A 24,516-nucleotide genomic window follows, 5' to 3' on the forward strand; every position below is an offset into this window, starting at 1 on the left:
TTGGGGAAACTCCAACAAAATCAGTGATGTTTGGCCCAGAGATTGAGCATGTTGGCATAAGCATAAAATGAAGCATCCAAATGGTCACAGATGATTTATGAGAATTCCTCCTGCCTTTACTGCCATTTCCTCCAGCTGTCTGAGCTCCTTCCACACCATTCTCCCATTGGAGAGCAGGAATTAACCTCCTTTTTCCTAAATGCTACATTTGGGGAAGACATCTGACTGAGCAGGCCCTCTGTGCACATGGGAATGGCTTCAGATATTCAGGGGTTTCCCTTAACATAAACATGCTGGCTCCAGCTCCCTGGAAAACCAAACACCTCCCTGGAAAACCAAACACCTCCCTTGGGCTCCAGATCCCTGGAAAACCCAAACACCTCCCCTGGGCTCCCTGGAAAACCAAACACCTCCCTTGGCTCCTTTCAGGCATTGTTTCCCCTGTGGAGAGTCGGTGTGGGATGGATACAGCATCAATTAGGGAACACTCAGCACCAGCTGAGGGGCAGTTTGGTACCTCCCCAGTTGTTTTACTTTGGTTGTCTACTTGCTTGTTATTTCTTCCTGTCACGTTTGTCCCAGAGCTGGAGAATGCTTTTACATGTGTCCTTCTCCAGTCTTCACCTACATCTTCAGGTGTTAGGGCAGGGTCCTCTGGGGCCTCTGGGTTGTTTAATGTCCTGCAGAGACCTGCCATGGCTGCTGAGGGAGGGGGAAGGCCACAGGCTTTTGGTGTTCCTGTCAACCTGACCACCATGAGCTTGAAAAATCTCACTTCCACTGGAGCACAGTGCTCCTAACAGGTCTTGCTGTTCCCTCATGCCTGGGGAGCAATGCTCAAAGCTGCTCCTTTGCTCCCAGGTGACCTCTGGCTGAGCTGTGCCATGCTGAGGATAGGAGCCAAAAGGAATGACAGTGTTAAAGCAGCTGGGGCTTGAGGCTGGGGCACCAAAACCACAGCCCTGGGAGGTGCCCTGGGTCGCTGCTCCCTGGTGCTGACCCTGATGTCAATATTAACCCATAGCACTGCCATCACAGCTGGATTTTGCTGTCTCCTCTCCTCAGGGTCTGTCTCTGGCTGTGTTGCCATGAGCCATCCCCTGGCCTAGGGCTGTCCCCTCCATCTCCACCAGGATGCTGCTCTTTGGGGAGGGAGGAGTTGAAGGAAAAAGCTGTGGGCAGAGCCACTCCAGGTGCCACTGAGATACCACAGGATCCTGATGGCAAGCTGCTTTCATGGAGCTGGGGAAAATCCCCTGAAGTCCTAGCAGGTAGGGAAGCTCTGGCCAGTGCAGACAGTGAATTATTCTGCTCGGTGCAGAGGGAGAAAGGTTTCCCAGGGATGACTCACAAATTCCTGAGTGTGCTGAGGTTTTTCTGAGATGAGGTCAGCTCTCACAGAAGCAGGACTGCTGCAGAAGGGGGTGAGCTGATGGCTTGGTCTCCATCCTGTGTGTGTTCAAAGAGACACCACAACAGCCCTGGTGCAGAGTCCAGTTCTGGCACATCCCTCTCCAGCTGCTGAGCCAATACAAGGATCTCTGCCAGCCTCCCCTTTGCCACCTCTCCCTGCTGAATTAATATCTCCAAACTCATCTGGAAGCAGAATATCAGCAGTTCCTTGGGATTTGCTCAGTGCTTATAACCAGCAGTGTAGCAGGCTTAGAGGCAGACACAGAAGCAGAAAGAAACACAAGGAAACAGTGCTGACATCAGACATGCTTTTATTTCAGTTTTCAAGGTGGTTTTCCAGATCTAATTGTGTTCAGTAGTTAAAAAGCACATTCATTTCTTTGTTACCTGCAGCATATTGGGTGTCCCTGTTCTTATGTTGTTTAGATTTCCAGGTATTTGAGGGTTTAATAAGGTCTTGTGTTTGTTTAAGGAATTATTGCCCACCCAATTGAAAGATAATGGCATGCTGTGGCCTTGCCAAGTGTTTTTATGCTTCAATAAAACAACAAGCAATTTACACAAGGCAATAAAACAGTACCCTGCCTCCTCAATGAAGAAACACAAAGCCAGGTTTGAAACCATGTCTAGCTCAGAAAATAAATCCACCCTTACTCAATGCACTCCATAAAATTAACTGGGTACAGAATCCCCCACCCACTCTCCTTTTCCCAGAAGTTTGGAAAATCAGCACAAGATGTGTTTGAAAATCCTGTAATGTAGCAGCAGAATTTGTCCAGGTTGCTGTCTGTGAAACAACAGACTGATTACTCATTGAGGCTTCCAAAGGGCCATAGGTGTGATCACATACCCCACCAATCCCTTATTTCTTTCCTCCCTGGGCTCTGTCACTCTTTGAGCCCAGCCTGGTTGTGTAGAATGCTGAAGAACCCCCTCTGATGTAAGGAATTGTCCCTTTACACACTCTGCTGCAGGGCTCAGGCATTTGAGGGCATTTTCCACACTGGCATTCAGAGAATTCTGAAGGCTGTGCTGACCTTTTGCCCTCTGAACAGCTCTGGCATCTCTGTTCAAGGGCTGAGAGCATCCTTGAGCCCTCAGGGTGGGCTCTTGTTGCTTGCCTGCTTCTTCTGTGGTGGCAAAGGAGAATTTAGGAGTCCCATGGAGACTGAAGCAGGGAAGAGCCCTGTTCCCTCAGAAGTGTCTTGCCATGTGTCTTACCTCAGTTTGAGTCTTGAGCTTCAAAGACCTCCTGGCCACAAGGATGCTCTGGCCTCCCTGTTCAGGGACTGCCACAGAGGAGAGATTTCAACCACTATTGTGACTAAAGTGGCAAGAAGAGGTCTGAGCCCAAAGTGGAGTAGAACCCCCCTCTTGTTCTCACACAGCACTTTTCTCTTCAGCAGAAAAGGATTTCTGCTGGCTCTTCCAGTGGGAAATGCCACAGCAAAACTGAGCTTTGGGTTTTGCTCTATGCAGCCCTTTGTGCTGTGAGTGTTGCTGTTGGTAGTGCAGCAGGGGCACCACCTATAAATAAAGGCTCAATTTTGCCTTTGGAGATGCCAACTAAACTGAGGCCCTGAAGCACAGGATGGCAAAAAGGATGGTGGACACTCACTCTGGGGCCGGAATACTGCTCCAGATTGTAGCTGGAGCCAGCAAGGAACACCCTCCCCACACTCCCCAGTGCATCCCCTGCTCTACACCCATCGGCCCAGCAAATCCAAGCATGTGCTGGTTAAAAGCTGGGAGTCAATCACAACAGCATTATCCCTGCTGTCTCCCCCAGAGTGCCCCTCAGCTGTGGCCAGGGACCTTCTGAGATGATTTTTAGGCCTGCATCTCCACCCAGCCGGGTGCTAATCCTCTGCAAGGTGACCTTTGCTTTGGGGTGCCCGCCAGCCCCTGCCGCAGCTGCTGCTCCGAGTGACCTTCCTGGCTTACAACAATGGAGGCTGCTTGAAGGAATAAATACTCAATCTGGCCCACTGCAAAGCCAGGTTCACAGCAATCTCTCCTGACAAGAAAAGGTCAGAATCTCCTTAAATAGAAACACACCCTGGTACTAAGATGAAAGCTTTCCCATATCTCTTCTGCCATTAAAATCCCACTTCTCATGAGAAACATCTTTTCTCCTTCCCTAAAGGATGCAGCTCATTTGAGCCATCAGCTTGTCAAAGTATGATGGATTAATGCAGCAAAGGTTGCTGAGGCTTTTAGCTATCCTCCTCTGGACATATACTTCAAAAACCACTCTTGACCTGGCATGCAGAGCAAATTTCACTCCTAGTCCTGAAGGCTTGGCCAGGGGATGCTTGTGAGACCAGATCACTGCTTTCTGCAGAAATGACAGGGGTCAAAGAAATAACCACAGTCTAATTTCTAACAGCTGAGACCTTCGATGCAAGGAGCTGATACAAAAGCAGCACTGTCTGTGCCTTACTTCTTTTCCATTAAAAGCTGGAACAGAAACCAGAAAATTAAGGAAAACTGAGTCCTTGCTACTGTGTTTAGAGATCATCTCCTCTTGGCTACCCTCCAGAATCTTTTTTTGGACAAGTCCCAGAGGTAATGCAATGTAGGAGAGAGGGAGCAAATGCACACTAGGGTCTATTTTTAGTGATTACAGTAAGGCTGAAATCCGTTCCCTCCGCCCAGTCCATCCTCAGCCAAAAAAAAAAGGCCCCAGAGAAACTGCTGAGGCTGTACTGAACAGGCTGTGCTCTTTGCTGGGGTGCTCACCTTCCATGCCTGAGCCAGCAATGGGTGTCCCCTGCAACGAGCAGGAGAGCTGGTTCCTCTGTCCTGGGTGATTTGAGGCTGCTTGCTCCCTGCCTGGGTGCCCAGCATGTGGTGTGCTGGGAATCTGCTCCCTCCACAGCCTTCTGCTGCTCCCCTCAGAGAAGCAGCCTCTAACCAGAGAAACATCAGCTTTCACACAGTGCTACACCAAAGGGAGCACAGAGGCCATTTCCCTTCCCGTTCTCCAAGAGTGCTTCTACTCTGCAACTCCTATAATTACAGGGAACACTCCAGTGAGACAGGGTGTTTGCTCCTCTCCATTATCACCATCTGGATCTGCTGCTCCTGCCATGTGTCCCACGGCTGCTGTTGCAGTCACCCTCTGTGCCTCCACTGCTGCCTGCTGGGCAGTTGTTTGCCCTGGAGCCTGGCATCCCTTGGAAGGGCAGGAGAGGGTGGCACAGGGGAGCCTGAGGCAGATCTGATCTCACAGTGTTGCTCTGGAGCAAACTGGAGTCACTCCATATCCTTACACTGCTGCTCCACCACATCCCATGGTTTCCATACCCAGTCTTTCTGCCCTGTGAAACCAGAGTAAGTTTGCTGCTGCAGGGGAGTTTGTCCAGCTTTAATGAAGCCTAAATGTTATCCATGGGGGAAGAGAAGGAAAGAGAGAGAATGAGGGAACTGTCATCGCTTGGATTGGCGGAATCTTTTCCAAAATGAATGTTTTCCACTGGCCTGCAGTAGTTCAACAAATAATGACATTAATCCACTCCTTCCAAGTCTCCTTCCTCCATTCACCCCTTCCAGCCCTTTCCCCAGCAGCAATGGCCCTACAGAGCATCTGTGCAGCATCCAGCTCTCCCCAGTTACTGACACAGGTACAGGGGATGGGATGAGAGGAAGAATGGTGCTGCAATCTCCTGCACACCTTAGCTGGCCACAGAACCTCAGCTGCCTCATTCCTTTCAGCTGCAGCTCACTGTTAGGAGGTTTCTCATGGATTGGAGGGGGGCAGGAGGCACCTCTGCTGCTCCGTGCTCCCAGGCTGGTGCCAAGCATGGCAGTGCAGGTGTTATGGACCCACTGCCAGGGGGATCTGGGCATGGTCCATTGCAGGATCTGAAACCTCTGTGTTTGCTCTCATTTGCCCCAGGGCCACACGTTGGCTCCAGCACTCTGACTCCAGCATTACATTTGTAAAGACTGACCAAGACCCCCCAGAGCACTCTGCATTACACAAAATGTTAAGAATTCCAGTTCTGCTTCCTTTCCCAGGAGTAATTTCCCTTAAGACAGGATTTTGCTGAGATGTCCTGGGTTGGTTGTTCCCTTCCCACATCTGGGTGGGAAGCAGTGTGCCAGCAATCTGTCTGCCTAGCAGCTGTAGTGAAGTGAGTTTTATGTGTATAGCATTAGCAGAACGTTTTGGGATTCTCTAGGATGAAAACTATGGCCATATAAACCTAACACCTTGCATTAAAAATGATTCAGCCAAATGTGCTCTGGAGTATAATCACCTCTGGGCCTCTCTCTCTGCATGCAGTGTGCTTGTGATTTGCCCCAACAGCACTTCACCCTCATGAAGGTCTTTGATTTTTAACCAGGGCAGGTCTTTAAGGAGATCAAAAGCTATTCAAATTTATACTTAAATGTACATAGTTTCTTCTGTTTTCCCTTGTGCTGCAGCTGACAGGGTTGTAGATGTTATTTGTACCTCTTGGTCAGCTCAGTCAGAACTGCATTAATGTACAGGAAAGGTGGACTGTGGAAAGTGAGCCACAGGGAACCCAGTGCTTGTGAAAGAAGTCAGTTTAATGTCTTTCATGGTCTCTCAGCCCCCCACTTTTACACTGAATCATAAAATTAAAATTGGGAAAGGCTGACAACGCAGAAGTCCCCTCTAGACCTCTGCCACGCCACTGCTGGTGAGAGCCTCTGGTGTTTGCTGTGGTCCTGGTGGGGGATGGATCACAGTTATCCCTGCTGGTGATAACCAGGGAGCTCCTCCCTGCTGAGTGTGTCCTGCCATTGCCAGGCTGTTTTATTGTTTGTTCATTTCCTCAGTGGACTTTGCCTTTTGGGCTTCCACTGCTGCTCTCTTCCCCCCTCAGGTTTCACAGGCAGGACGTTGGGTTCCCCCTGTGACAGCTCTCCATTCTCTCCTGTTGGGCTGCCCTCCTTGTGGGCCTCTTCCCCCTGCCTGACATTTCCTTCTTCCTTCCCTAAGTTGGGGTCTGGCTCATGTGGAGGGCTCTGTGGGGAAGACAAATATTTACTTTTGGAGTCACAGTCTCTCACTGCTGGGCAATGCAGGGAGAAAGCTCTCTGGATAAAACCTTGCTGTTTGCAAATTATATTTTGAATGGGATGCAGCGTCTACCTGAGCTGGCTCAGCTGCCCCATGGCTTCTGCATAATCTTATTTTAAAATGTCTTCTGAGTCCTGAATGATATTTTGAAACCAGAAAAGAGCTGATAAGAGGAATGACAAAACCAAACCAAACCAAACCAAACCGAAAAACAAAAGCCAAAACCCAAGAAGATAAAACAAAACAAAACAAAACAAACAAACAAACAAAAAACCACAAAAAAACCCCAAAAAACCCCCCAAAACAAACAAAAAACCCAAAAAAACAACAACAACAAAAAAGAAAAGCATCAAGGTGCTGATATTATAAATTATTACATACAAAAAATAGCATGAGGTCATACAGAAGAAATATATGGCCATACTGGATTAAGGGTAGTTATATTGATTTTAATGAGGGTTTATTTACCATTTCCACTAAAAAACCACAGACTGCTTCAGATAGTTGTTGAGAGGCCCTTGAGTATTTCCCTGTTGTCCCATTTCAATGCCCACATCTGACTTTCACAAACTCTGATTCCTCCATGTCACTCAAGTCCTCACTCAGCTGAGGTGAGGCAGCTCAGGCCAGCCCCATTGCAGCCAGCACAAGGAAACCTGGGGATCAAATCCACCTCATGTTACCCCAAAGGCTTTCAAGGGCAGGATTTTCATGGGAAGCTGGTGGTGAGTCTGCAAATGCCCCCACCAGCTGCAGGTGAGCCTGGGCCTCTCCATCTGCACACACACATCTCCATCCACCTCATCTGGGGCGCAAGAGGAGGTTTGCTCTCTGTGGCCTCTCTGCCATCCCATCTTTCTTCTCCACTCACACACCACCACAGAGGGCTGCAGTTGATCAGCCAGAAGTGTCACCTGTGGCCCTACATGAATCCTGTGTCCCTCAAACCCACCTCAGGCAGGCTGTGTCACCCCCAGGCACTGATGCATGTGAGCTCCCGGGGCTCAGCCAGGCTCCGGCTGTGCGAGCGCACGCTCTGCACTTGACCCATCCTTTTGGCAATGTCACCCACTTCGGTCCCATTACAGCAGCCATGAATTGGACCCTGTTCACGCTCTGAAACTGCCACAGCTCCCAGCTAAAGTTCAGACAGTCACACAATGGAGCCATTCACACGTCTCATTAACTCCGGACTATGCATTGAAAATAACTGTGTCATATGAGTCTCCGATTCAATTCTCCCAGTTTATATCATTTATAGGTACCTTCCTGTTCATAACAGCAACTCCAGTTATGTAAAACTTTTTGTCTGTCAGTGGAGGAAAAGTGGTATGTAGAGCACAATAGAATAATTCTTTAGTGTTATTAATTGTTGTCATCCCAAATAACATAGGCCATAGAAGTATTTTAAATCCAAGCTCAAATGTGACAGGCATGGAGCCAACTCCTTCAAGACACCAGTGTGCCTTTGGTTCTGTATTTTAAACTTCTTGAACTTGTTTTTATCCTTTTTTAATTTACAACAGCAGTCAAGTTCAAGTTTCCAAGTAAGAGAAGTGTGAAGGCACTTGGAATTCAATAAGGCTCATACCATTGCCTACACATGGGAAGACACAAGGATCTTCTGCTTATGTGATTTATAGGATTGTATTTCTCGGCCGAGTGCCAACAGCAAGCCCTATGTTGTATCTGTCTGTGCTCTTGTATTAAGGTTTTTATAACAGATGCAGCACAGGGGTTTCTGTGTATCACATAGCACTTGCAAACTAAAGCACACATGTCCAAAGCTTCAGGAGGCACAATGGAGGGGTGATTGCAGAGATGGCTTTGGGGAGTTAGCTTTGGTTTGTGCTGCAGTGGAGAAGCCATGGCAAATTCTAGAACACAAAACCCTGTCCAAAACAGGCAGAGGTACAGTAAATCCCAGAAAATGAAGCAGAGAGATGGGACAGATAAGGACAAAGAAAAGAACGAGCTGTCAAGGCTGGTATTAATAATGATGTGCAGCAGAGAGAGAAGTGGACAAGCCTGTGCCAAGGCAACTTTGCTGGATGCTGCAAAGGAAGTTATGAGATGACCTTGACAGTCTGTGTGAGGATACAAGAGCAGGTCAGGCACTTAGAGCAACACTGCAAGCAAAGCTTTGCTGGCAATCATCTTGTGCTTCTGCAGAGGTAATGTCAAGAGGAAGTCATTAAGGAAAACGAGGCTGTCATCAGCAAGATATGAGGTGGACATGCATTGGAGAAATGTCAGGACAGAGGGCTGCTAAGACAGAGAACATTCCAGGTTCTTCAGGAAGTAGCTCATGAAATAACAACAGCTGGCATTTGATCACAGGTCAGATGTCCGGGAGAAAGTGATAGCTGCTCCCAGGTCCTGAGCCAACAGAAATATTGCTAGAAGGAAGTAAGAGTTAAAATGCTTTGGAATAAAAATTAAAGACCTGTTCACCTGTGCTGACCTCAAGTTATCAGCAACCCATGCAGAGCAATGCATCAGAGACAGGCCCAAACATACAGGGGGACAGCTGTGGGGAAGCAGATTTGTAAGCCACCAGCAAAGAAACAACAGGAAGAACCTGGAGCAGATGCAGAGGCATCCCTAGCAGGCACCTTGTGTTCTCTCACCCATGTTCTACACTGCTGCATTGTGCTATATCTTGCTATACCAAGATTAAAAATTTACAGAGAAAATTCCTCCTTGGTCACTCATCCTTTCACTCTGCCCAAACCCAGACTAGTTTTATACAACTCTGATGATGGATTTTTCCTGGAAGGAGAGTCTCAAAATATGGTGCACGGTTAATATTGCAGGACATCTTTTCATTTAGTATAAATTTCCTGACATTTACTGACATTCACAACCACTCTCACATCTTCTTGAATAAAAAAAGTGTTGGGTAGATGGAGGCATTCTATGGAATTCCAGTATGGATTTGGGTCTAAATCATGAAGTACTTAACTAATGGATGTGATATATTCAATTAACTTGCACTTTTGTACATGAGGCAAAACCCAATGCTCTTTAATAAAGGTATGTTGTACTTTTCCATCTGATTCAAAGCTCTCTATCTCACTTAGGTACATGGCTGAAGGGGTCACCTGTGTTTGATTTGGAATTATAAAGTTTGTCCATGATTAAATATGAAAGCAAGTCTACAAATGAAACAGAGAGGGCTTGAAACCTAGGTCTGCTTGTACAGTGCACGTTGGAAAACCATTTCAAAAGGCATTTTAAGTTTTGCTCTTATCTTCTTGCCAAATCATCAGTGGTTTGACTCACATATCAGAGTTTTCAAGCAAAAAAAAAAAGCTTCAGCTCAACCTATTTACGTAGGAAAAAATTTTTCAAAACAACTGCACAAGGGCCAGGATCAACATCTGAACACGGGCTGAGTTGTTACATTTTTAGAATTATGCCTTTCATTAAAGGCATGAGGGATATCTCATGCATCTTGGGGCCTAATTCAGAGTTGTAACATCCTAAACCAGTAATTGCTGTGCTGGGTGAAACTCTCTCTTTGTATTTGTTTTGGAAGCAAAGCTTCCAAAGCCAGTTCCTTTCCAGCTCCATGGAGGAGAGCCTGCCTTGCCTGTGATGCTGGTGGCTGCAGCAGCACTGCTGGATGTTATGGTGCAGATCTTCTGCAAGAACAAGACAGTAAAGGGACCAGCAAACTTCTTTCCATCTGCTTGCTGCTCTGGCAGTGAGCAGGCTCATAAAACTGAAAGTGGTTGTTCAAGCAACTGCACTGAGTGTCGGGGAGATACACTGGATTAAGAGCATTGTATGTGCCAACTGTTGTTGAGCTCTTTGCTGCAATTAGCTAACAACAGACCACCAAAGTGAGGGAAAGCCAAATGTCTGTGAACAAAGGCAGTGTGACTCCAGGCAGGGAGACTGCCAAGTGGGGTGGTGGCAGTGGTCCTAAAGTGAGTGGCTGCCTACAGAGAAAACCCTGCAAGAAGGGCAGCAGATTGGTCAGAACAAATAACTTTTTCTTCACTGTTTTAAAAATGACTTTTAATGAAAATAAAGATATGGACTAGAACATGCAGCAGTGTGAAATAAAACATTTTGTTTGACTTCTTTCTCCCTCCAGTCACTCATGTACTTTCTGCATTCCTTCCTATGCAGGGCCTCAGTTATCACTGCAAGTGCAGAGATGTTGCTGACTTGGAAGCAACATGGAATTTGGTACAGCACTTCTGCAAACAGATAATCTGAGATGTACCCTTCAGAACATTCACCCAGAACATTCCCAAGCATTTTATCCCTGTGATTTGTAGCAGAGCTCTCCCCAGCTCTGAACTTCTGCAGTCACCAGTGGCACCTCTGGAGGCCTTGAGAAGGTTTAAGTAGCTCTCTTATAATGTCAACTCTGCCCCCAGAGGAGTGCTGATAAACTTTTCTTTGCAAAAGGCTTTATCTGGACCTGAGACCTTTGTTTTGCACAGGCAAATGGTCACAGCACGTACCCCTCCCACTGCAGATACCCTTTCAGGGTTGGGTTCTCCTGTTGTGATACCCTCCCCAGCATGCCAGCCTGGCAGGAAGAAGGGTGGAGGGACACCCAAATCTTTAAAACATGTGCTGATTTGCAAGAAAGCAACAAGGACAATTGTTATGAAATCTTTGCCAGATGGGAAAGATCTTCACCAAGAACTCTAGTAATGTCTAGTCATGTGGGAAAAAACTTCCTTTATGAGAAACTGTGGTAAACTGACTCCATAATCTGATCACTTGCCCGATGAGAGGCTATTTAGCCCTGTTTTTGATCTGGGACACAGCAGTATAAACAAGGCATGATTTGATCAAAGTCGCTGGAGCAGCAGAGGGGGATGCACAGCATGACCGTGAAGGACATCTGGCTTATTGCAGTAACAGAGTCTGGACCAAGTGGATTTCAAGCATCTCCCATTTCCAGCTGTTTTATTCTATGAGAAGATAGGCAATATCTGTAGAGATATTCCTGAAATGTCTGAAAGAAATAAGGCCACAATGCCTTGTGAAAAACCCTACTGAGAACTGTGCTGTATGCACAGCCTTTGGAGCAGCAGAGCCCAGAACATCTTACAGTACAGCACCTAGCCAAATCCAGGGTTTGGTCACTCCCCCTCACTCAGGAACAGCTGATTTCAGCCAAATTAACTGTGTTAATATGAAAAACTTCTTGGTGACAGGTGTTCAACGCTGAGATTATTTAAAATGCCAGCTATGATATTTTTTTCATATGTCACCAGTTTGCATTGCCAAGCGTCTCGTCACAAGAAAGCATTAAAATTCTTGCAAAAAAAAAGAAAAAAAAAGTAACATTTTTGGCAGGGCACAGCATTGCAGCATTGGAAGAGAGAAATCTTGGAGGAATCGAGACAAACACACAGCTGGGAGCTGAAAAAGCTTTGCCAGCCACTCACTGTGCCCATCCCAGATTATTTATTTGCAGAATTCCCGAAGGCAGGAGGGTGCCGGGGTAAGAAAAGGCGAGTGGGGTGGAGAACCCAGCGAAAAACGGCTCCAAGCAGCAGCGTCGCAGGGAGACAACACCAAGCATCCTTTGAATAATGCCGCCAGCGCGGGGATGCGGGGCGGCAGGAGGAGGTGCGGAGCACGGCAGGGAGAAGCGGGAGCCAAGTCCGCTGCCGCCTCTGACATCACCGCGGGACGATTTACATTTCCCGACGTCACTCACGAGCCCCGGCGGCCGCGGTGGACGGGGATGCTCGGAGCAGCCCCGGCTGCCGCCGCGCCCCCTGCGCGCCCTCGGCTCGCTGCGGGGGGAGCGGGGCCGGGCCGGGGCCGGGCGGGGCGGGCCGGGCCGGCGGCGCGGGGCCCTTTAAGAGGTGCCGGCGGCGCGGGAGGCGGCACAGGCCGGGCGTGCAAGGAGCCGCGGCCCCGCCGCCACCGCAGCCGAGCCCCGCGCGCGGCCCCCGGAGCCCGCCGCACCGAGCCCCGCGTCCCATTATAGCGACATCCATCGCACGGATCCCCGGAGCCCGCCGGGCGGACTGCACGCCGCGGAGCCCGCATCCCACGGCGCCGGGATCCGCTGCACGGACCGCACTGCACGGAGCTGCCCTGCGCGGCGCGGAGCCCCGCACCCTCCGCATCCCGAGCCCCATCGCCCCGAGCGCGCTGCCCTCGGCGCGGCGGGCATGGCCCCCGGCAGCCGGCGCGGGGGGGCCCGGCTGCTGCCGCTGCTGCTGCCGCTGCTGCTGCTGCCGGCGGCGGGCGGCGGGTGCGCGGCGGAGGGCGGCCCGCTGGAGCCCTTCGACGCGCTCTACGCCAGCGGGGTGGAGGCGTACTACGGCGGGGACTTCGCGGGCGCGGCGCGGTGCCTGGAGCGGGCGCTGCGCAGCCGGCGGGAGCTGCGGGCGGCGCGGCTGCGGTGCCGGCGGCTGTGCCGAGCGCAGGTGCGGCTGGAGGAGCCGGGCCCGGGCACCGGAGGGGACCTGCGCTTCTTCGGCTCGGTGCTGCGGCGCGCAGAGTGCGTGCGGCGCTGCGAGGAGCCGCGGCTGGGCGCCGTGTCCCGGCACCGCGCCGCCGAGGAGGTGCGCGCCGACTTCCAGCGCAGGGTGCCCTACAGCTACCTGCAGCGCGCTTACATCCAGGTAGGCACCGCCCGGCCCTCCGAACCGCCCTCTCCGAAGGGTTCCCCGCGCTTCCACACTCCCGAGCATCCCAGGTGTGTCCCCTCTGCCAGCTCTCCCGAGCCGTACGGGTGTGGTCCGCACGACTTTCTCTGTGGTGTATGCGGACAGTGGTCCTGGCCAGTTCCCGAGACAGGGAATCCTGGATGGCAACGTAGATTCCCTCCAGCTTTGGTTCACCTGTGCTTTTTCTGTCTTGTTTTGGGTGGTTTTCCTATTTGCTTTTGGGAAAGGATGTTTTTGTTTTAATGTAACACAGTATAATTCTGAAAATTGTCTGCCTTCAGTTTGCAGAGAAAAAAACCCCAGAAACCCCCCAGTAACCCCCCAACGCCCTCTGCCAGAGGTGTTTCCCTTTCAGACAACCTGAACTGATTCCATGTTTCTGGAGCTGGGGCTGTGGGTGAAGCTGGAAAGCTGGAAGGTGCATAACCTGTGCTCCAGGGACCTGATGGTCATTGTCCTGATGTGATGTGAAATACTTACCAGTATTTCTGCAAAGTAACAGTGTGCAGTCAGTATTTAGCAGCTGCTGACATCCTGAGTATCATCCTCTTATCCCAGTAACTTCTGCCTTATAACTGGTGCCTTCCCTGAGAAAAATGGTGTTACTCTTTGAACTTCCTTGCCAAAAAGAAGAAAAAAAACCCAGAGGAAAAAAACCCAACCCCCTTCCACCAACCCATACAATGATAATGGTATTTTTCTTATTCATCCAAGACTTCTGCTCTGTCAAGCCAGCTACCTGTAGTAAGTCTTCCTGTTCATGACTAGTAAGGACAAAAACTCTGGGAATTTTGTTTCATGCCAAGCAGAATGTTTAAAGCATTTCTGGAACATCTCCCTGTGGATTTCTGCTTTATTTGAGCACATTCATAACCTTTTAGTTGCTATAGGCAACTTAATATGTGAAGACCTGCCTAGTGGTGCACAGGGAGGGTGGTTCTGCTGAAGCCCATTTCTAGGTGGAGAAACAAACATCTTTCCTAGGCAGTGCTGGTGGTGTAGCTCTTATGCAGCAACATCAAGGAGGCAAACAGTCAGCACTCAAACCTAGTGGAAAATCATGGCTACATTGCTTTTCCTGTGCTTCCTTTTCTGTCATTGCCTTAATGTCAGTTTTACAAGTCAGGGACTAGAACTACATTGGCTTAAACTCTAGTGGCCATGTGATGCACAGAGTTCCTGAAAGAAATCCTGGGGATGAACTGGAGCTGTAATTTGGCTTGTGTGCAGTGCCAGTGCAGCTGATGGTCCTTCCTATAAAAGATACTCTATGTAGTGTCAGCATCTGTGGAAAGTGACACAAAATTTGTCATGCTAAAAAATTAGGTGATTTCTTAATCTGATTTCAAAGCCTTTTTCAGACTCACTGATGTCAATCTCACTGAAGAACTTTGCTCTAAATTAAATAATAGGGTTTTTATCTCCCACTTCAGTAAAATTGATATATAAAACCCCAGAAAATCTTGGGTTGTGGGCTGTTCTTGCATGTATGCTTCTACTGAGACTGGGGTTATTTTCCTCATTTAAAATGGCATTCTGAGCTTATCAAAGCAATGTGTTGAAAACAGTCCTTTTAAAATTTATTTTATGTGTGACTCATCTTAATTTGCTTTTGCAACATCTGGGGATTTTATGTTCATGCTAACACTGATTTCACTGCTCTCAAATGGAGTAGTGGATGTTCTTGTTATCTGCATGGCTGTCCAGGTGTCAGGCACTGGAGCCCAGGGAAGCTACTCTCTGATTAGACTTGTTTGTGTTTTTAATACCACTTTCTTTAACTCTTTCTGATTCTCTTGGGTTTTGTAAGCAGCACTCTGACCAGCCATGTCCCTCACAGCACCCTGCAGTGATTTGTCCACGTCCTCAGCTGGCTGCTGCCTGTACCTGAGCTCTGCTCCCAGGATTGCCCTTTTGCTCTGGCTCAACAAGTCTGTGCACAGGAGAGAATGCCCCACATGGGATTTGCCTGCACTTGCACCAAACACGAGCTCTGCTGTCGTGCACTTGGAGGTGAACCATCCCCTCATGCCAAGGCTGAGTGCCAAGGCTTTGGCATGTTCCCTGGGGGTTGGGATGCATCAGCTCCACATCCTCTGCGTTGACTTTGGCTGCAGCAGCTGCTCAGCATTTCGTCTAAAAAAGGGAGCTTCAAAGTGGGGCTTGTGCAGAGCCCCCCTGCCTTGCTGTGACAAGCTGCACAGCTCTGGGGGTGGCCACTTCACCCTTGTGTTTTGCTTCTTGAAACCAAAGAGGAAACGAGATGAGGTGCAACACCCTGCCGTGTACCCTGTCCAGCTCCTCCCTGGGCTGCAGCACCAGGCCAGGATGCTGAGCACTGGGAGGATGGCAGGGTTTGGTGCCATTCGTGGTTTGAGAGAAGAGGAGCAGCCTGGAATGTGCTTCCCACCTCCCACTCTTGCTGACCTCGTGCTTGTTTGTTTCTCAGGAGGGGAGAAACACATCCCGTCAGGAGGGAGTGACAGAGCAAGGAACAGATGAAAAAAAGGGAAGGGTTTGGCTCTTGTGCAGCACTTTGAAAAACGGTGCTGAATATACATGAACTAATCCTTGCAACACTCCTGTGGGGTAGGAAAAGCAAAGGCTTTCAGTCCTGCTGGACAGATGCACAGCCTAATGCTGACCAGCACTGTGTGTGCCTCTGCTGTTTTGGGAGCAGCAGAGCCACCCAGATGCCCTGGGAGCAGGCAGGGCTCCCCACTGCTTTTGGTGCCACGGGAACAGGTTGGGGTCTCCCACTGTCTCTGGTCTCACTGCAGAGCAAGCACCAGCACAGCCTGGCCCAGTCGTGATGTTGTCAATGAGACTCTGCAGTAAATTGCTGGAAAACTGGTGCTAGATTTAGAAGTTTTGAGCTTTTTTTGCTCCTTTTTTTTTTTTCTTTTTTGGGACTTTTTAATCTGGATTGTAGCAGCAGCTGCACTGGGCTGCATTGCTCCTGCTTCTGAGCAGATGCTGAAGATATTCGTGCACAGAGCACTGTAAAGGGGCAGGGAGGTGATGCTGTGTGTAGGTGAAATACCAGTGCTATCCCTCTACAGAAACATGTTCTATCAGCCTTTGATGTGATCATCCCCATCATCCTATCAATTATTTCCTCATTTATCCATTTTTCTGAAACAGAAACAAGTGTTCTTCTGAAGAGCACTTTTCTATTTCAGAGACATGATCTGAGTGTTTCTGGTGACTCTGGCATGCTGTGGGGAGAGGCTGTGGTGCACTGCAGGAATGGGGCAGCTTGTGGGTTCAGCTAAGGGTTTCTGTCAGCTTTGGGCTCAGGATCAGGCTCCTGAAGTTGACTGCAGACTCTACAGACTGTAGACAGATTGCATTGCACAAGCAGCCCAAGTCCACGTGTGTTTGCAAGACTACTTTGTGGCTTCTCAATATGTATTTAAGTAGAAGACTCCTCGTTTTCCTAGGATAGCTGCTGTTTTCAGGTAATTTGAAAATAGAGTGGGTGCATCTGCTTGAGGCAGTTAGGGTGGGGTGGGTTTGAGAAGGTGTGGAATCAGAGAAGGAGATGAAAACATGCAATGCATGTAGTGGGCTCTCCAGCCGCAGTGAAAAGGTTCTTCAGTGGGTTTCTGCTGCCATGTCCCATGGGCTGGACAGTTTGCCAAATGCTGGTGAGTCTCAGCTCTGTGCTGGCTGCTTGGTCTTTGTCAAAGCAATAACCTCTGGGTTTGGCAGGTGGGTGTGGCAGGATCACTTTGCCCTCTCAAATATTTTATTAGTCATGTCCTCCTTGCTTTGCTGCTGTAGTCGTCTTGTTTCTGTAAAAACCTAGCCTGCAGGCCATGATGTTCCTAATCCTGCTTTTTGGAGCTTTTCTAGCTCTGAGGGTGAGTGGAGGAGGAAATGTACACAATGTATATTGTGGCAGAGTTTGCTGCTGCGAGCTGCTGACTCAGGAGCCGTGTTGGAGCTTGCCCTGGGTGATCTGCCATGAACCCTGTGACAGAACACTACTTCCAGTCCCCAGTCTAACTTCTACAAGTCAGCTTGGTCCAAAAACAACGAGTAACCTGGAAAAGTTGATCAGTGTGTCAATTGCAAAACCAAATCTTGTTTTTCTTCTACCTTACTGACCCTCCCCTTGAGGTCTCTTTCCTTTGTCTCATCCTGTTGCCAGCCACAGCATTCCCTGGCCTGCTTGCTGGGTTGATGCTATAGCCTATTTCAGTTTTCTGTGGATATTGGTGTGCTGTTGCTGAGCACTTCCTCCCACTTAGTAAATCTGAGTTGCAGTGGTCTTGTCTCCCCACTTTGCTGGATGCCTCGTTGCACATCAGTGAAGCATGGCAGGAATTGTGTGTATGTAGTCTGTAACCACCAGCCTTGGATCTAGATGATGAAAAAGCCTTTTAGCCTGTGCTTGGGTTTAAAACAATAAATAAAACAAGTCCCCAGCATGTTGGACATTGCTTCTCTCTTAGTAATGCCAAATTGTAGGTGGAACAAAAGGGGCAAAAGTCTCACTATGTCTGGCTTATCCTGTCTTTGGCTTGAGCTCCCGCTTGCATGTCTGAGATGTTTTTCAGTTCTGTTACCATCATGACTTCATGTTTGCAAGCATAAAACAATAATGTTTAGGTTTTCTGTGTGTAGGAGAGACTGTTTATTTGTTCTTTAAAGCTGTTTCTTTTTTTTTAAAACAAGGTCTTGTTTGGGGAGAGCTTCCACTTTTATCTTCAATGCTGGGTTTTCCACAGTGCAGCAGATGGGGCAGTGCTGGAGGCACCACTGGGAATGTGTCCTTGGGTCACACTGGGCTGTCCTGCCCAGCCACACCACCAAGATGTCTGAAATGCAGCAGGCGCAATAATCACTTGATAAAAGACCACAGGAGAGAAACAGAAGAGACAAGTGTGAGGCCAAACTTCAGAAACACTTGTGATACAGATTATTGCCTGACTCCAGTTCTGCCTTTGAAAACTCTGTATTTATGACAATCCAGACCCAAGGGAGGAGAGTTGTGTATGTAAACCTTGGCCTTTAAGCTCTCCAGTCTGGTTGTTCTGTCCTCTGCCAGTGTGATCTCTCCACCAGCCACTTTTGGGTGTCTGAGTGTACCAACCCTCAGGGTAGTGGTTATTGAGACACTTCAAATCCTTTCCACCTCCAGTAACTGCTCGCTGCCCACCTCTGTGTGTTTCACAGGGCCAGGCATTTCTGTCTCTATGACAGGTATGTGGATCACCTACCTAGGGGCCGTGGAGTAATTCTGGATTCACACCAATGCAATTGCTTAGGGAGTCTGGTTTGTTTCACTCAAGGACTGCTGTTTTCCATGAAGGTTTTGCTCAGTTTTCCTTCATGCCACAATGCTGCATGGACCTAAGCAGGTAATGGGGTCCTGTCCTGGGATAAGCCACAGCCTTTGGGAAAATGTGGTTTCACATGCAGCATCTCATGGGCATTGACACAGAATAATGTGTAAAACTTCTTACTTTAAAGTCTTTGGGGGAGCAGCTGTTTTTCACCACAGGCACCGCCTGTCCTGCAAAGTCTGCCTGTGCAGTTGGTCTTGTTTTTGCAGGATTTATGTGACATCTCAGTTGAAGACCTATAGTAAAACTGTCAGATAATCATTACTATTTGGATTTTTACTATTAGTGGTGTTTATTTATCTTCAATCTTGAGAATTGGTATTACTCAGATACTGGATAAATAAACAGATCTGAGACTTAATCTCTTGGAACGTCTCTTTATTTAGATTTTCTGAGAAAGCATTCCTACTCCTCAGCAGAGGGTAAATGTTAGTGCTCAGAAAGTTAAAATTATTTAGGACAAAAATAAACTCAGTTTATGGGGATGGAAAACTTTGAGTCTTGATGGTTGGGTCAGTGTCCTGGGTTTAGAGCGGGATATTTAGTCCTGCCTTAAGCTCGGGACACTGACCCAACTGCCCCTGCTCCTGTTCTTGCTGACCATTTCAAATGAAATGCTTCTAAAATGTTTAGAGTTGAAAGTGTTGTCAAAGAGGGAAAGACGTGAGCCAGTGGTTCAATTCTGCTGCCAGCAAATGCAGGCTAGTTACATCTTTGTCACAAAGGTGTCTCAGTGTCCTCACAGGAGTCAGTCTTGACTTTCTGGACTTGAGTATGGGCTTGTGATGTACTAAAAATTAGACTAGTTGGTTGTAGTGATTTTCTGCTGGTTTCTTTTGTTTTTCGAGTGTTTGGGTTAGGTTGTTTTCTTTTTTTTTTTTTTAAATAGACTAAATCCAAAAGCAAAACTAAGGTGTTAGCAGTTTGCCACATCATTTCCACTGGTAGTAAATTAGCACAGCACTGCCCAGCAAATCAGGACACAACCAGTAAACACCTACTGGTCTTAGGCCCACTAAGCTCATTTCATACAGCCTAGTAATCATCCATTTGATAGCCAGGGCTGCCCTTTTTGTCTTGCCAAATTCCTCTTTCCCACTTCATGGCTATGCAGTTGTGCCAGGGCTTCAAATTATACTAAATACTAAATAGAATAATATAGAAAAACATACTAATTACAGACCCAGTGCAGTGGGTCCCAGCCTGCAATATTTTGCAGTCTTTTGGAGAAAACAAGGTAACCCTGAATTCCTCATTTTTTGGCAATCTCTGGTGATGTGGCTTGGATGATGGATGAGACAGGTGTGACCCACATGGTTTGAGTGGATTTTTTGAGACCTTGATCTAAAGGCCTCCCAGTGCAGGTTAATATCCCAAGTGGAACAAAACTGGGCACCAACAGTGCAGGAGAGCCCAGGCTCCTGCTGCTGGGATGGGACCCAGGAACCTGCTCCTTCCCTGCTCTTGCATCTCCTTAGTTTCTCGTGGATATTGCATTTTCCCCTGCTGGCTGCTCCTTGGCAGAGCCCTGCTGCTCAGCTGCCCTGTCAATGCGTCGTGGTGTGCTGGGATTTGTTAAGTGGCTTTTTGAGCTGCCTGTTAAATCTCATCCATACGTCTGAGAGCTCTGCTCTGGCTTCTGCAGAGCCTTTTTGTTGTCCTTGGCCACAGCAATAACAAACGGCAGCTGATGATGAACTGCATGTGAATGAGCAATGCAACTTAGCCTGCTAAGCAAACTTGTGCCCAGTACTCTTGAGTTGTGGCTGAGGTTTCAGTAGGGTTTATTCCAATTTCTTGTACAACTGGTGATTTCATTGTGGATGGCACCGGCAGTGGTGAGAAACCATCCTGTCAGTAGCTGCTGCCTTACTGCCAACCTCCTGAGCACTGCTGGAGCCTTGCTAGCAGGATTCTGGGCTCAAAGCACTGCTGGACGTCTGGAGCAAGGAATTGAGGGGTTATTTATCTTAGTTTTTTCCTTTGGAGGTGGTATGAATTAGTCATTGTGATTGGGTTTGTTCCCAAGGAGTAGGAACCCCTCTGCACAGGGCACATTTCCATGTGTGTAGTCTGGAGTGAGGCCAGGCTGAGTTGGGATAAATGGATGTGAACCCAGAGTGACCCAGCTGAGGGCCCTGGAGTTACTGGGGAAGCTGAGATCAGGACTTGGCCGGTGTGTTTCTGCAGTAAGGGATGGCAGGAAGGAGGGTATGAACTTCCCTGCACGCTTTTGTTTCCAGCCAATGTATCAGCAAGAAGGTATTGACATTTTTATTTCTTGGCCATGAGCTGGTGGTGACTAATGAAGGCAGGGGGTCTGCCTGTGGGTGGGTTCAGGCAGCAAAGAGCTGTTCCTCATCATCCTGTACCTCCCAACCATCCTCCTCCTTTCCATGACAACTGGTCACTTAAACAGACCCTCCAGGGCTGACGTCAAGGGTCAGGGATTTGGCCACCAAATAATTACAGCAACCAAAATAGCATCACTTCCCCACCCCTTCCTTCCCACACGATCCTGCTGAATCCCAACTCATAAATGTCCTTTTTTTTCTTTCTTGGATGAGAAGCAAAGCCCACATGTATTAGCTGGAACATATGGCAGGGTTTGGCTGCAGCCCATAAGTTGTGAAGGCCAAATATTCACTTGTAGCTTCTTGTTCACTTAAAAAAAAAAAAAAAAAAAGGGAAAAACACGTTCTTTCAGGATTGGATGAAAGGCTGAGTCTGTGCTGGTGCTGGGATGGGAAGCAGATAGGGTGTGGGACAGCAGGCTGACCATGCTGTTGTGACAGGGAATGTGTCCCCTCGCAGCCATTGAGAGGTGACCTGGTGGCAGTGTCTGTCTGTCCCCTGCTCCCTGCCCTAATGCTGTTTCTCATGTCAGGCAGAGTTGCAAACAGGCAGCTCAGGAGAATGTCACCAACACCAAGGGTGCAGAACAGTCACTAGGTTTTACATGTGGGTTAGTCACAGACAGGAGAAAATTCTGTCTTTGCAGCACTAAAGGTTTTATTAAGGGTCATGGGAACATCTGGGAGGGTGCAGAAAATTTGTGAAAGAGAGGAAAATGAAGGAACATTGTCAGAAATTGACTGTCTGTACCACCAGAATGTACCTGGTGTACCCGAATGAAAAAAATCAGAAACATCATAAAAATGCTTGTTAGGCACCAACATGCTGCTTTTCACCATGGATTTTCCAAAGCAGCTGTAATGGTGGCCTTGATCTCACACCATATCCCTGCAGAAGGATGAGCCTGAGACTGTGCGGTGTCCTGTCAAAGTCAGAGGTGGGAGCACATGAATCCACAGAGCTTTCTGCCTGAAAAAAAAGGGTGAATCCTGCCCCAGAGTATTGCAAGTAGGGCACTGCCTCCAGCCACAGCTCTTTGAGGTCAGGGCTGGGCTCCCGAGGGTGCAGTGGGGAGATGTCCTGAAGTTCATTGCCCAGGGCTATGAGTGCAGCTTCTTTTGAAGATGGAGCCAGCCATATTCCTTCTCAGGAAAGATCAGTGGTGTAGAAAGAGCTTGGAAAATGTCCTTCAGAATATTTGCTGAAGGTGTTGCTGTGACTGCCCAGGGACTGAAGCACAGTCTGTTGGTTCCCTTGCTTAGAAAGCTGCTTTTAAAGTGGTTTTTGCTAAGGCACTGCTTGTTCTAAGGTTTATATATATTCTGGGGCATCTGTGACCTGAGTTACTCTTTGGAAGCAGATGAGAAACTGCAAAGTTTCATTGAAATAGTCTGAAAGGAAGATTTCAGTGAAATATTTTAGTGAAAGAGAGGAAAATACTGTGTCTTATCTGCATTTTTCCTATATAGAGCTGCTGGTCTCTGTTGCAGGAGCTGAGAATGGACAGCAGTTTTCTTACCTGTGGGCAGCACTGATCCTGGGGATGTGTTTGCAGGCTGTTAACCAAGAGTTGTGAGATGGATGCACTGAGCTCCAGAGGTGGCTGAGGAAAGGCTGTTTATGGAGAGGGAACTAGGCTGCTTCGGGAGAGGCTTTATTGCATGGTGATGCTGAGGGCAGGTGCTTGGGGCAGGGTTTGCTGAGTGAGTGGTGCTGGTGCATCTTGTGCTCTTAATTACCCTGGTGCACTCAGCACACTGTGTAGGCACTGCAGGGTGCTGCTCTAACTGCAGATCCCATTGTGGGCTGCTGGGGAGGCTGGTCACCACTGCTCCCTTTGCTTTAAGTATCTTTTAAAATCTTTTAAATGTATTTTGGCAGATGGTTGTTCCTTGGTTGGCAGCCCTACTCCATTTTCTTTAACACAAGTGTTGCACCCTGGCACGCAGGTGGCTCTGCTGCTTCTCTGGAGTTGTCACTGCAGGGTCAGGCACAGGCTCCTGCAGCCAGCTACCTTGGCTCACTGGGGTGCTGCTGTAAAACTTGGGTTCAGCTTGGATCCTGCTACAAGGCAGGCAAGTACCAAATAAAACAGTGATGGGCCACTTTAGGAAGCAGCTTGTCCACTCAGCTGAAAACCACGTGTCCCTTCTGTGCAGCCCAGGCTGGGCTGCAGGACTGTGGCAGCTCACTGCAGGCATGTGCTGGATGCAGAGGACTCCTCAGGCTCCCCCAGAGCTGTTTCCCCAGGTGATGTCCATGTCTGGGCTGTAGAATCCAGCTGAGTTCCAGCTGCAGCCAGGCTCAGACTGGCTTCATGCAGCACTTTTGCCTGCGTGGGGGAGCAGAAGCCATTGCAGCCCTGTGTGCCATCAGCATGACCTTTGTGTGCTCTCCCAGCCACCCTTCCTGCTGCTGGAGTTTGCTCTCCACCACCCAAGCTGCAGAATCTTCCTCAGTGTACCCTGAGCACTCCTTGCCCAGGCTCACCACCCTCTAAAGGGGCAGATCCTACCCACACTCAGTGCTTTAATGATGGATTCAGGTCTCATTCCTGTAGCCTCAGTGACGTGGGTGTAACAAAAGCACAACTTGGGACATCAGTGCCTGGTTGTGCAAGCACTGTGAGAGGAGGCAGCTCTGCAAGGCACTGCTTTGTAGAGGACAAGGCTTGTAGCTCCCTGATGGCCTGGGATGTGCAGGACAGTTTCAGTTTTGGCAGCTGGACTCTTGCATGTGATAGCTGAAGCTCTGGGAGTTGGAGAAGGCTATGATTCTTTGAATGTTGCCAAACTCAGATCTGGGCTTAACAAAAGAGATTTTCCCATCTTGGGAGACTCATTCCAACCTGATTACTGTTTGGGTTGTTCAGCAAAACAGTTCCTAGAAAATGACTTTTGCACTGTAGCTCAAGGCTCCCACGGTGGCATTTTTAACTCCAAATCACTGTTTCTTTAATCACTGTGCTTCTGTTTTCCAAATATATTTTTGGATCCTTGCTGGGAAATCTGGCTAGATGACAGACTCGTAAATAAACCATTTTTAGCTTCTAATCCTTTTTGAATCAAACCAAACCAGGTAGAGACCTGAATAGTCATTCATCTGGACTTTCTCTTTGAAAGTTACAGCTCTTAAAGTTGTCACTGAGTTGCCAGCAATCAATACACTCAGCTATACTGAAAAGCACAGTGTAGAAGCCATAGTGTCCTTCATGCTTTTGAGAAGTATTAGATAGTGAAGGTTTGCATGTTTCAGGCTTATTGTTTACATTCCTGTCCCTCTGCTGCTGTTTTACATGGTGGCTGTTACAGCTCAGCTCCTCAGTGGTGGAGCCCTGCTCAGGAAGGGTTCCAGGTCCTTTGGGATCTTCTGTGCTGCTCTTTGGGGTTGCTTTGGTATTGCAGCCAACCTGTGCTGAATAACAAAGTCCTGCTAAGGAGGATTGCCAGCTGAGCTCTTGCATGCTCTGGGTGTGTGCACATGTGTGCATGAAGCTGGGGAGATGGACAGCAAAACCCTCCTGGTGTTTGCCTACCTGAGATGGGAGGGAATGCTCAGGTGTAAGAGCTGGCAGTGCTTAGCCCCTGAGTCAGGGATTATTTTATCAGGCTAAGAATGTACTCAAGCCCAGAAAGGCCTGTGTTTGGGAAGTGATCAGGATTGCTGTGCCCAGTGAATG

The 24,516-nt window shown here is 48.5% G+C and overlaps 1 protein-coding gene across 1 annotated transcript in view; it reads left to right on the forward strand.

The window, feature by feature from the left end:
* Positions 1 to 12,627: 12,627 nt before the first annotated feature.
* Positions 12,628 to 24,516, forward strand: part of P3H2 (prolyl 3-hydroxylase 2) — a 62,385-nt gene continuing 50,496 nt past the window's right edge. Inside the window, exon 1 of the mRNA XM_066556815.1 lies at positions 12,628 to 13,083. Within this exon, the coding sequence (XP_066412912.1) occupies positions 12,628 to 13,083 (456 nt within the window). The remainder of the gene's footprint in view (positions 13,084 to 24,516) is intronic.

Source organism: Molothrus aeneus, chromosome 10 (assembly GCF_037042795.1).
Source record: "Molothrus aeneus isolate 106 chromosome 10, BPBGC_Maene_1.0, whole genome shotgun sequence".
Taxonomy (NCBI): domain Eukaryota; kingdom Metazoa; phylum Chordata; class Aves; order Passeriformes; family Icteridae; genus Molothrus; species Molothrus aeneus.